The sequence below is a fragment of the Ranitomeya variabilis genome, chromosome 1 (genome assembly GCF_051348905.1).
Source record: "Ranitomeya variabilis isolate aRanVar5 chromosome 1, aRanVar5.hap1, whole genome shotgun sequence".
Taxonomy (NCBI): Eukaryota; Metazoa; Chordata; class Amphibia; order Anura; family Dendrobatidae; genus Ranitomeya; species Ranitomeya variabilis.
In genome coordinates this window covers 14232212-14246004 of record NC_135232.1, presented here as the reverse complement: position 1 = coordinate 14246004, position 13793 = coordinate 14232212, and the positions used below count along the sequence as shown (strand labels likewise).

Sequence of the window (13793 nt, the reverse complement as noted above, 5' to 3'; positions counted from 1 at the left end):
GGGGACGATCACGCGGGCACAGCTCCTGTGCCACGCATGAATGCATGACGTACTTCTATGTCATTGGTCGAGAACCCCTATCGGACCATGACGTATAGGTACGTCAAATGTCGCGAAGAAGATAAAATAGCAGGAATAATTAAAACCAGTATATAAAGTTATAAAGTGTCCAGAATAACTTACTAAACGGCACCATAATGGATCTAAACCACAAGCACCAGCAATGTGGACATTACAGTTTCCATGTAGGTTCACACGGATGCCTGAACCTGCCACTCTTCTAAGACTCCACTCTTCTTTTCTATGCAGTATTTATGAGGAAGCTGGACTTGGATGATTCCAGTGTTGGGGTGAAAATCGGTGGAGGCATCAGCATTCTGACATATGGTGATGATACCACCCTGCTGACAACGAGTGATATCTCTGTGCGGTTATACAAGAGAATTATACTCTCACCAGACTTTGTGTAAATCAATAATACCAGAGAATATAAGAAACTTTGTAATATAGTAATATATCTTATCAGAAAATTCACTTTAGATCTTCTTACTGGAAAACACTTATCTTTTCCTTCTATGAAGATGGGACCAGCTGTGCGGCTTCAATAACGTTTTATTCTGTTACTCACTACGATTCATTGATCTCATACATTAATCTTTTCACCTAATATTAGTTGTATGTAATAAAAGTACTTAATCTTGCACTACATCACCCCTGACCTAGCTAATGGTGTCGCTATTTTCCTCCATACCAGCATGTACTGGTTTTCCACAGCGCAATTATATAGTTTTAGTCTTTACTTACCTTATAATACTAATGCTCCATCCTGATCCCATCTTATAGTAATGCCCCATTCTGTTCCCCATCTTATAGTAATGCCCCATTCTGTTCCCCATCTTATAGTAATGCCCCATTCTGTTCCCCTTCTATAGTAATGCCCCATCCTGATCCCATCTTATTGTAATGCCCCATTCTGTTCCCCTTCTATAGTAATGCCCCATCCTGATCCCATCTTATTGTAATACCCCATTCTGTTCCCCATCTTATAGTAATGCCCCATCCTGTTCCCCATCTTATAGTAATGCCCCATTCTGTTCCCCTTATAGTAATGCCCCATTCTGTTACCCATCTTATAGTAATGCCCCATTCTGTTACACATCTTATAGTAATGCCCCATTCTGTTCCCCTTATAGTAATGCCCCATTCTGTTCCCCATCTTATAGTAATGCCCCATTCTGTTCCCCATCTTATAGTAATGCCCCACTCTGTTCCGCTTCTTATAGTAATGCCCCATTCTGTTCCCCTTCTTATAGTAATGCCAGATTCTGTTCCCCTTCTTATAGTAATGCCCCATTCTGTTACCCATCTTATAGTAATGCCCCATTCTGTTACCCATCTTATAGTAATTCCCCATTCTGTTCCCCATCTTATAGTAATGCCCCATTCTGTTCCCCTTCTTATAGTAATGCCCCATTCTGTTACCCATCTTATAGTAATGCCCCATTCTGTTCCCCATCTTATAGTAATGCCCCACTCTGTTCCGCTTCTTATAGTAATGCCCCATTCTGCTCCCCTTCTTATAGTAATGCCCCATTCTGTTCCCCTTCTTATAGTAATGCCCCATTCTGTTCCCCTTCTTATAGTAATGCCCCATTCTGTTACCCATCTTATAGTAATGCCCCATTGTTACCCATCTTATAGTAATGCCCCATTCTGTTACCCATCTTATAGTAATGCCCCACTCTGTTCCGCTTCTTATAGTAATGCCCCATTCTGTTCCCCTTCTTATAGTAATGCCCCATTCTGTTACCCATCTTATAGTAATGCCCCATTCTGTTACCCATCTTATAGTAATTCCCCATTCTGTTCCCCATCTTATAGTAATGCCCCATTCTGTTCCCCATCTTATAGTAATGTCCCATTCTGTTCCCCATCTTATAGTAATGCCCCATTCTGTTCCTCTTATAGTAATTCCCTATTCTGTTACCCATCTTATAGTAATTCCCTATTCTGTTACCCATCTTATAGTAATGCCCCATTCTGTTCCCCATCTTATAGTAATGCCCCATTCTGTTCCCCATCTTATAGTAATGCCCCATTCTGTTCCTCTTATAGTAATGTCCCATTCTGTTCCCCATCTTATAGTAATGCCCCATTCTGTTCCCCATCTTATAGTAATGCCCCATTCTGTTCCCCATCTTATAGTAATGTCCCATTCTGTTCCCCATCTTATAGTAATGTCCCATTCTGTTCCCCATCTTATAGTAATGCCACATTCTGTTCCCCATCTTATAGTAATGCCCCATTCTGTTCCCCATCTTATAGTAATGCCCCATTCTGTTACCCTTCTTATAGTAATGCCCCATTCTGTTCCCTGTTGTGAATTAGACTTTTTGGCTCCCTCTTGTGGTTACTAGTGATATGACTCTGGGATTTTCTTCCCTCAGTTTGCACCCACCTGGGTCGTTAGTCCAGGGGTGTTGCTATATAAACCTCCTGGATCCTTAGTCCAGTGCCTGGCATCGTTGTAATCAGATCCCTTCTGTTTGCTCCTATCTGCTGGTCCTGGTTGGTGCAAAATTAAGCTAAGTCTTGCTTCTTTGTTTTTTGGGTTATTTGCTTGCTCTCATTTTTTGTCCAGCTTGTACTAAATGTGATTCTTGACCTTGCTGGAAGCTCTAGGGGGCTGGTGTTCTCCCCCCGGGCCGTTAGACGGTTCGCGGGTTCTTGAATTTCCAGCGTGGATATTTTTGATAGGGTTTTTGCTGACCATATAAGTTATCTTACTATATTCTGCTATTAGCTAGTGGGCCTCTCTTTGCTAAATACCTAGCTCATTCTTATGTTTGTCTTTTCCTCTTACCTCACCGTTATTATTTGTTGGGGGCTTGTATCCAACTTTTGGGGTCTTTTCTCTGGAGGCAAGAAAGGTCTTTCTTTTCCCTACTAGGGTTAGTTAGTTCTCCGGCTGGCGCGAGACGTCTAGAATCAATGTAGGCACGTTCCCCGGCTGCTGTTATTTGTGGTGCTAGGATTAGATATATGGTCAGCCCAGTTACCACTGCCCTATGAGCTGGTTTTTGTGTTTGCAGACTTAGTAGTTATTTCTGAGACCCTCTGCCATTGGGGTCATAACAGTTCCCCATCTTATAGTAATGCCCCATTCTGTTCCCCATCTTATAGTAATGCCCCATTCTGTTCCCCTTCTTATAGTAATGCCCCATTCTGTTCCCCATCTTATAGTTATTCCCCATTCTGTTACCCATCTTATAGTAATGTCCCATTCTGTTCCCCTTATAGTAATTCCCCATTCTGTTACCCATCTTATAGTAATTCCCCATTCTGTTACCCATCTTATAGTAATGCCCCATTCTGTTCCCCATCTTATAGTAATGCCCCATTCTGTTCCTCTTATAGTAATTCCCCATTCTGTTACCCATCTTATAGTAATTCCCCATTCTGTTACCCATCTTATAGTAATGCCCCATTCTGTTCCTCTTATAGTAATTCCCCATTCTGTTACCCATCTTATAGTAATGCCCCATTCTGTTCCTCTTATAGTAATTCCCCATTCTGTTACCCATCTTATAGTATTGCCCCATCCTGATCGCATCTTCTACTAACGCTGCATCTTGGTCCTCTTCTTATAGTCATGCCCCATTCTGGTCCCCCAATAATTTATGTTTTGCTACCTCACAACCTGGAATTTCACAGGTTTTTTTGACAGCTTGCTTCAGTTTATGTAAAGAACATGCCTAAAACTGTGGACGTTTGGTTTTCTTTTTATTATGAAGCAAACAACAAATAGGACACAATTACTGAGAACCTCAGTGTGCATAACTATTCACCCCCTAAAGTCAGTACTTTGTAGAGCCTCCTTTTGTGACAATTACAGCTGCAGTCACTTTGGATAAGTCTCTGAGTATTCCATATCTGTCTGGATTTTTGCCTATTCCTGAAGGCAAAACTGCTCCAGCTCCTTCAAGTTAGAGACTTTCCAGTGATGAGCATCAGTCATCAAGTCTGACCACAGATTCTCAATTAGATTAAGGTCTGGGCTGTGACTCGGCCACTCCAGAACACTCCAGAACACTTACACGTTTCCCCTTAAACCACTTGAGTGTTGCTTTAGCAGTATACTTTGGTTCATTGTTTTGTTGGAAGATGAACCTCCTTCCCAGTCTCAAATCACTGACACTAAAAACGAAAAAAAAAAACACTTGAAAAATAGATAAAAAAAATCACTGATTATGTTCAATTTATTTTATTAAATGTAGACCCCAAACAAGGACAAACTATTAGAAAAGAATGAATGACAAGACACAATAAAAAACAAGGAACAAACAATAGCACACACAGCACTATCACTGATCAGTAAGGACAAAGAGGTTTTAAGGCCCCGTCTCACATAGCGAGATCGCTAGCGAGATCGCTGCTGAGTCACAAGTTTTGTGACGCAACAGCGACCTCAGTAGCGATCTCGCTATGTGTGACACGTACCAGCGATCAGGCCCCTGCTGCGAGATCGCTGATCGTGTCAGAATGGCCTGGACCTTTTTTTGGTCGTTGAGGTCCCGCTGACATCGCTGAATCGGTGTGTGTGACACCGATCCAGCGATGTCTTCACTGGTAACCAGGGTAAACATCGGGTTACTAAGCGCAAGGCCGCGCTTAGTAACCCGATGTTTACCCTGGTTACCAGCGTAAATGTAAAAAAAAACAAACACTACATACTCACCATCTGTTGCCCGTCAGGTCCCTTGCCGTCCGCTTCCTGCTCTGACTGAGTGCCGCCGTAAAGTGAGAGCAGAGCAGTGACGTCACCGCTGCGCTCAGCTCTCACTGTACGGCGGCACACAGTCAGAGCAGGAAGCGGACGGCAAGGGACCTGACGGGCAACAGATGGTGAGTATGTAGTGTTTGTTTTTTTTACATTTACGCTGGTAACCAGGGTAAACATCGGGTTACTAAGCGCGGCCCTGCGCTTAGTAACCCGATGTTTACCCTGGTTACCCGGGTGCTGCAGGGGGACTTCGGCATCGTTGAAGACAGTTTCAACGATGCCGAAGTCGTTCCCCTGATCGTTGGTCGCTGGAGAGAGCTGTCTGTGTGACAGCTCCCCAGCGACCACACAGCGACCACACAGCAACGCTGCAGCGATCAGCATCGTTGTCTGTATCGCTGCAGCGTCGCTGTGTGAGACGGGGCCTTAACTCCACTGTCCAGAATGCCGGGAGCCCAAGGAAGCAAATTCAATACACCACCAATTAATATAAAGTGCAGTGCAGATATATATTTTATTAATAATCGTCATAAACATGCTTCCCTATTATCCCGGGAATCTGCACTGAAGGCACAAACAGCAGACAAAAAGGTCACGACAAGATCTCAATAATATGATCACAAGAAAATCTATTGTTTGTAATACTGGAGAGTCGCTGTGCTCTCTGGGACTGGTAATATCTCTTGTTCTTTATGATCTTATGAATGGAATTCTTTTATGATCATGTTACTGATGAATTATATATAAATGATATTGTTTACTTTCTGCCATTGGCAATATATTTTTTTGTGACCACAACAATGATTCTTGGGCCCTGTTAAAAGAAAAGCCAAAACAATGAGCAAATGGTGCTGAGAGACTTGTAGGACAGATTCAGTCAACGAGGATGTGTCTCCAACAGATGGATCCAGGAGGAGAAATCCACCAGAGAGATGTCCCCGTCCTCTGTATTCCCAGGACTGTCCGGAGGAGAATCACAACATCCCGGAGGATCATCAGGTAGAAGACACTGAAGCCTCCACAACATCTGACCATGAAGTGATGGGACCTGAGCTCATCTTACATTTTTCTTTTTAGGGTGAAGATCTGATTGATATTAAGGTTGAGGTCATAGATGACGCAGAAGAGATGATGGATGAATGGGCCGATCAGCAGGGTGAGGAGGGGAGACTGTCATGTCTGTTCTGTGGTCACTTACTACTACTCCTATCATCTCATCATCACATGATATGATCTATTCCAGGGATCTCAATCTTGGTGGGTATATGGTCCGCACATAGAAAACATTTGAATTTGGGAGGCCACATTCTTTTCAAGACAAAGTAATATTTAGTGATACCTATATATATATATATATATATATATATATATATATATATATATATATATATACACCTTTTGAACATTTTTGCCGTGTTTATATTATTTTTTAAAATGGCATTCATCGTATGGGTTGTGGTCCAGCTTTATAGCTTATGGATGTGGCGATAACAAACATTCACTTTTTTGTTAACTTTTTAATATATATAACAGCATTTTTAGTGGCAAAATAGTTTATAATGCTTTATTTTGAATTTATTATTTTTTATATTTTTCCAATTTTGTTTCTCTCAATTGGCCCACACAGTAATATTGTCTTACAATTAGCACCATACAGTAATTCTGGCAAACATCTTGTGCCCCATCCTGATCCCCATCTTGAAGTGACGCCTTATCGTGGTCCCGCTCTTGTAGTAATTCCCCATCCTGATTTCCTTTTTGTACTAATTATTTATGGGTTACATACAAATTACAGATATCACTTACAGTAAACAAACTAACAATGACAGACTGATACAGAGGGGCGAGGACCCTGCCCTTGCGGGCTTACATTCTACAGGATAGTGGGGATGGAGACAATAGGTTGAGGATTGCAGGAGCTCCGGTGTTTGTGAGGCGGTAGCTCTGGTAGTGGTGAGGAGGCAGAGGGGTCAGTGCAGGCTGTAGGCTTTCCTGAAGAGATGGGTTTTCAGGTTCCGTCTGAAGGATCCGAATGTGGTTGATAGTCGGACCTGTTGGGGCAAAGAATTCGAGGATGGGGGATATTCGGGAGAAGTCTTGGAGGCGGTTGGAGGGGAGGAGCGAATAAATGTGGAGGAGGGGAGGAGCGAATAAATGTGGAGGAGAGAAGGAGGCCTTGGGAGGACTGGAGATTACGTGAGGGAACATATCGGGAGATTAGGTCAGAGATATATGGAGGAGACAGGTTATGGATGGCTTTGTAGGTCAGTATTACTAACTTGAACTGGATATGCTGAGGGAATGGGAGCCAGTGAAGAGATTTGCAGAGGGAAGAAGCGGAGGAGTAGCGAGGAGAGAGATTAATTAGTCAGGCAGCAGAGTTAAGGATGGACTGGAGAGGTGCGACAGTGTTAGCAGGGAGGCCACAGAAAAGGATGTTGCAGTAGTCAAGGCGGGAGATGATGAGGGTATGCACAAGCATTTTAGTAGATTGAGGGTTGAGGAAAGGACGGATTCTGGAGATATTTTTGATCTAGAGGCGACAGGAGGTGGAAAGAGCTTGGATGTGCGGTTTGAAGGACAGGGCAGAGTCATGGGTTACTCCGAGGCAGCGGACTTCCAGTACGGGGGAAAGCATGATGTCATTTATTGTGATAGATAGATCAGGTATGGAAGATCTGTGAGATGAAGGAAAGATGATGAGTTCAGATTTGTCAACATTGAGTTTGAGGAAGCGAGAGGAGGAGGAGGAGGATATGGCTGATAGACACTCCAGGATTCTGGACAGCAGAGAGGTGACGTCTGGGCCAGAAAGGTAGATCTGAGTGTCATCAGCATAAAGATGGTACTCAAATCCATGGGACTTTGAGTTGTCCCAGGCCAAGTGTATAGATTGAGAAGAGTAAGGGACCTAGAGCAGAGCCTTATGTCCCCATATTGTAGTAATATCACATCCTTATCCCCTTCTTATAGTATTGTCCCCTCCTGGTCCCCTTCTTATAGTAGCATCCCATCCTGATTCCCCTTATAGTAATGTCCCATCCTGGTCCCCTTCCTATACTAATGTCCCCATCCTGGTCCCCTTCTTATACTAATATCCCCATCCTGGTCCCATTCTTATAGTAGTGTCCCATCCCGATCCCCCTCTTATAGTATTGTCTCATGCTGGTCCCTTTTGTTATAATAATGACCCATCCTGGTCCTCTTCTTATTGTAATGCCCCATCCCGGTACCCTTCTCGTAGTAATGTCCCATCCTGATCCCCTTCTTATGCTAATGTCCCATCCTCGTCCCCTTCCCCCTTCTTATAGTAATGTCCCATCCTGGTCCTCTTCTTATAGTAATATCCCATCCTGGTCCTCTTCTCATTGTAATGCCTCATCCTGGTCTCCTTCTTGTAGTAATGTCCCGTCCTGGTCCCCTTCTTATAGTAATGTCCCATCCTGGTCCCCTTCTTATAGTAATGTCCTATTCTGGTCATCATTTTAATTCCCCATCCTGGTCCCCATCTTGTAGTGATGCCTCATCGTGGTCCCCTTCTTGTAGTAATGCCCCATCCTGATTTCCTTTTTTGTACTAATGTCCCCATATTTTAGTAGTGTCCCATCCGATCCCCCTTTTAGGCCTTTTCTCTGCACGGCAACACATTTCAATTGAATGTGCATCCACGGATGCACATTCAACTGATATAAAGCACTAAAGTTGGTAACTCCTGCACAAGGCTGCGATCATCAAGGAGTCTACAATGCCTTTGTGCCCCATGAAGCCGCCTCAGGGCTGCGGGCCACCTGCTTGAGAGCCCTGATCTATTCTGTAACTGTGTTTCATACAGATGGACTCATGGAAAGTAGTCCCCATCCTATGTATTCCCAGGACTGCCCAGAAGAAAGTCACAATGTCCCGGAAAGTCATCAGGTAGGTGGCACAGAGCCCTGTATCAGATCTGTATCGGAGGGTGCAGTACACTCATAGATGTTCTAAACTTTTGGTTGTTTCTTATTTGAATGTGATTTTTGTTTTTTAACCATTTTCTGTATGGTAGTGAATTGGTTTATTGATCAAATCAGGGTGAAGATCTGACTAAAATAAAAGCAGAGTTTGAAGCAGAAGATATTATGAGTGGCAGTCAGTTATGTATGAGAGATATGAAGGAGGAGATTCTAGTTGATACCATTACAGGTATGTCATATTGCATTTTAAAAGTGAACTCATTTTTCTAGGTGATTTTTTTTTCAACGTAATCCAATTTTCTAGATTCACAATCATAGTTATTTATAATGACTTATTTCACATTTATTTAATGTATATACAGTTGTTTTAGTTTACAATTTACATAATCTATTTTTAATGCCAACAGAAAATTTCTGGGGGAATTCTGAGGAAAACGCCATGTCATCGCTAAACTATAAAATGGAAGATGAACATATCAAGCGGCTCACTTTAGAAGAAAACCTCATTACCACTGATGTAAATTCAGGACTTCACAGTTCAAACCTGTTATATAATCCTCCCAATCGTGAGGAACCTTATCCTGACCAATCTCAGGTTGATACTATAAGCACAGATCTGAGATGGGGTAATATGTTTCAATGTGGTAAGCAGTTCATAAAAAGCTCATGTCTTTTTACTCATGAAGGAACACGTACAGGTGAGAAGTCATACTCCTGTTCAGAATGTGGGAAATGCTTTACAAATAAATCAAGTCTTGTTAAACATGAGAGAATACATACAGGGGAGAAGCCATATTCATGTTCAGAATGTGGAAAGTGTTTTGCACATCAATCGGGTCTTGTTAAACATCGAAGAAGTCATACAGGGGAGAAACCATACACCTGTTCAGAATGTGGGAAATGTTTTTCAGATCAGTCAAGTTTTGTTAAACATAGGAGAATTCACACAGGAGAGAAGCCGTATTTATGTTCAGAATGTGGAAAGTGCTTTGCGTATCATTCAGATCTTGTTAAACATCAAAGAATCCATACAGGGGAGAAACCATACACCTGTTCTGAATGTGGGAAATGTTTTTCAGATAAGTCAAGTCTTGTTAGACATGAGAGAAGTCAAACAGGAGACAAGCTGTATTCATGTTCAGAATGTGGAAAGTTTTTTACTCATCAGTCAGGTCTTGTTAAACATCAGAGAAGTCACACTGGGGAAAAGCCATACTCCTGTTTAGAATGTGGGAAATGTTTTTCAGATCAATCAAGTTTTGTTAAACATAGGAGAATTCACGCAGGGGAGATGCCGTATTCATGTTCAGAATGTGGAAAAAACTTTACTGATAAATCAAGTTTTGTTAGTCATCAGAGAATCCACACAGGAGAGAAACCATATTCATGTTCAGAATGTGGAAATTGTTTTGCACATCAATCAGGTCTTGTTAAACATCAGAGAATCCACACAGGGGAGAAACCATATTCCTGTTTAGAATGCGGGAAATGTTTTTCAGATCAATCAAGTTTTGCTAAACATCAGAGAATTCACACAGGTGAGAAACCGTATTCCTGTTCAGAATGTGGAAATTGTTTTGCACATCAATCAGGTCTTGTTAAACATCAGAGAATCCACACAGGGGAGAAACCATATTACTGTTCTGAATGTGGGAAATGTTTTTCTGATAAATCAAGTCTTCTTAGACATGAGAGAAGTCACACAGAGAAAAAGACGCACTCGTGTTCAGAATGTGGAAAGTGTTTTGCACGTGAATTAGCACTTGTTAAACATCAGAGAATCCACACAGGGGAAAAGCCATACTCCTGTTTAGAATGTGGGAAATGTTTTTCAGATAAATCAAGTTTTGTTAAGCACATGAGAATTCACACAGGGGAGAAGCCGTATTCATGTTCAGAATGTGGGAAAAACTTTACAGATAAATCAAGTTTTGCTAATCATCAGAGAATCCACACAGGAGAAAAACCATATTCATGTTCAGAATGTGGAAAGTGCTTTATTACAAAAACCAAGCTTAGAGATCATCATCGAAGTCACACAGGAGAGAAGCCATTTTTATGTTTGTTGTGTGGAAAATGTTTTCTGAGTAAACCAAATCTTCTTACACATCAGAGACTTCATAAGAGAATTCTGACTGGAGAGAAACCGTATTCATGTTCAGAATGTGGAAAGTGTTTTACACATAAATCAAGTTTTGTTACTCATCAGCGAATTCACACAGGAGAGAAGCCGTTTTCATGTACAGAATGTGGAAAATGCTTTATTACTAAAACAAAACTTAGGGATCATCAACGTAGTCACACAGGTGAGAGACCTTATTTATGTTCACAGTGTGGAAAATGTTTTCTAAGTAAACCAAATCTTCTTACACACAAGAGAATTCACACAGGAGAAAAGCCGTATTCTTGTTCACAGTGTGAGAAGTGTTTTACAGATAAATCAAATCTTGTTAAGCATCAACGAATTCACACAGCAGAGAAGCCATTTTGATCAATATGTGTGAAATATTTAAATAAATGTCAAATTTTTAGACTTATTAGATAAATTATAAAGAATAAACCCTGTAATTGTTTGTCATGGAAAATGCTTTAAGAGCAAAAAATAAACTAAATTTTAACACGTGGTTTAATGACTTGAAGTTATGTCTTTTATTTACCTTAATAACCCAGTTTGTTGTTTTTTTTTCATTATCATATTCCAACAGCCAACATTTTTTAAATTTTTTGTGTCTACAGTTTATCTTTAATTTTGGAGTGAATTTGATAAACAACATAAAATCTGTCTTTTATTTTTACATATAATATCTTACTCTTTTAACACACAGGAAATATTACATGTTCTATGCACTGGTGGTTTTCGGGAAATACAAAATATATATTTTTTCCCATTCAGTTTTACTTCGTTTATTTTATTTTTTTTTTGCAATGGTGCCATTTTGTTGTACATAGAATTTACTGGCTAAGCTTTTATTAAATTATTTTTTGAGGGGTTCTCCTCTATGGTTTCTGCATTTTTGTTACAAATTGGGCCATGTAGTGTAAATAAAAATGGATCTGTTTTCCATGTTTTGTTTTATTATTTAAGGTGAAAAAATATTATCAAATGTTTTTTAAAGAAATGTGGTAGACAGGAGGGAATGGATTCACAGGACCCTTGTCTAGCAGCCATGTGAATATGCTGAGGCTGCTGGATGGGAACCCTGCAAACAGTCTCCTACTTGCCGGGATCCCTGGCGTCACTATTTATTAGTAGGCCCAGTGCGATGTGTGTGCTTCATTGTGCAAAGATAACATAGCGACAGGTCAACAAATCTGGAGAGGAGTCGGAAGAGAAGAGATTACAGTAGGTAGGAGGTACACAGAGTTCCTGTCTGATAGCTACTATTACGGTTGATATTTTGTAGCTTGCTTTGATATTCATTTGAACAATGTATATTTAATATTTGTGTTTTTGTATACTCAGCATTGTTTTGATTTTAGCAATAAACTGATAAGTTGCTTAAAACCATTGGTGACCAGTTTATACAGCAGAAGGCATGTATTCCCTCAAATCCTGATCTGCTGACCTTTTTTGTAATGTACTGTAACTTCTCTCTTTTTCTGAAAAACAATAAAACCCTCCATGATTCTGAGGGTCCAGCAGACAAGCTTTAGCCTCAATATAACAAAATGTATCCAAATAGTGGGTTGAATACGGAAGAGATCCATGACAAAAATATATTTTTATTTAAACAATTAAAATCCAATTTTAAAATAAGCAGAGATGTCACAATAGAGGACGCACAGAGGTGGCACTCTAAACGAAATAGGATGGAATATGTATGATTTGATAAATATGGTATTATATTAAATTCCAATTCTTCATGAAGCATCAAATTGCTTAAATGATACAGATAATGTACAAAAGATAAATGAACACTAGTGTAATTTTTTTCATATTTATAGTAACTTTGACAAAAAAGGTCTAAAAAATGATGCTGTAGCATAAGTAAAAGGGTAGGTGCTGTCATTAGAATATATAGTTGCAGCAGTGTAAGTCAAAATGAAGACCTGACCCATATACTAATCACACAAATAAAATTTATATGTGTCAGTATTCTAAAAGTATTAAAAAGACAGGGTAATATTAGCTGCAGCAAAGTGATTTGTGTTGTTTTGTTACCTGAATGTAGAGAGGCTATGGAAGCTCCTCTAATGGAGGTTACCTCGGCGTCCCCTCACCCCGACGCATGTTTCGCCTCCAGCTTCTTCTGGGGGCATGTCGGAGGGAGAGGCTGCCGGGTTCTTAACAGCTGAATGGACACTGAGCGTGATGTAATCGGCGCATGTTGTTTCCGCCCCTCTCACGTAAGTGATCTTCCTGATGTCACTCCTGACTCGCAAGCTTTATTCTCCTGTATATGCTTTTTCTCCCTGATCGATCGGCAACCTACTTTGGTCAAAAGTTGAAAACATGTTGAGATCTCTAGCATCTCCCCCAAGCTCTCACTAGAGAGGGGTTTCCATGATACCACTAACTAGTGATTTATTTTCTCTTTAGGAGGGAATTTTCTTTTTTTATAAATACATTTTATTTGCCCCACTAGGTGACGCAAAGTGGTAGAACACCTGATAATCCAGAGCATCGCAGAGATATGTCACACAAAATAGTTAAGTAACATTTCTCACATGTCTACTTTACATCAGCACAATTTTGAAACCAAATTTTTTTTGTTAGGAAGCAGGGGCTGGCTGGCAAATTTTAGTCTGGAGGGCAAGCACACAACAGTGGCCCACGAGTTGTGGCGGCCTATCTTTAACCTACTTACCCCAGGTTGCTGCAGAAAACAGCAACCGGGTTTGCTAAATAGATACGGGAGCAAAACAAAGCTTTCTACATAGTTAAATGATAAAAGCTTAATACATGTATATATTAACAGAACCAAGCTTGCTACATAGATATGGGAGCCAAAGCTAGCTTACTACATATATATACGTTAGCAAAACCGAGCTTACTACAGTATGGGAACACACCCAAGCTAAGTGCAGTACAGTAGTGGAAAAAAGTATTCAGTCATCCA

The 13793-nt window shown here is 40.7% G+C and overlaps 1 protein-coding gene across 3 annotated transcripts in view; it reads left to right on the top strand.

Annotated features, from left to right (window-relative positions):
* LOC143793496 (uncharacterized) overlaps nucleotides 1-12335 on the top strand; it is a 606170-nt gene extending 593835 nt beyond the window's left edge. Inside the window, exons 5-9 of one of the 3 annotated variants that reach the window (XM_077280514.1) lie at nucleotides 5685-5782; nucleotides 5861-5939; nucleotides 8616-8698; nucleotides 8851-8962; nucleotides 9141-12333. In XM_077280514.1, the coding sequence (XP_077136629.1) occupies nucleotides 5685-5782; nucleotides 5861-5939; nucleotides 8616-8698; nucleotides 8851-8962; nucleotides 9141-11224 (2456 nt within the window). In that variant the 3' untranslated portion in view covers nucleotides 11225-12333. Of the gene's footprint in view, nucleotides 1-5684; nucleotides 5783-5860; nucleotides 5940-8615; nucleotides 8699-8850; nucleotides 8963-9140 lie in introns of all 3 variants that reach the window. The other 2 variants (XM_077280513.1, XM_077280515.1) reach the window with 2 other exon arrangements.
* The last annotated feature ends 1458 nt before the right edge of the window (nucleotides 12336-13793 follow it).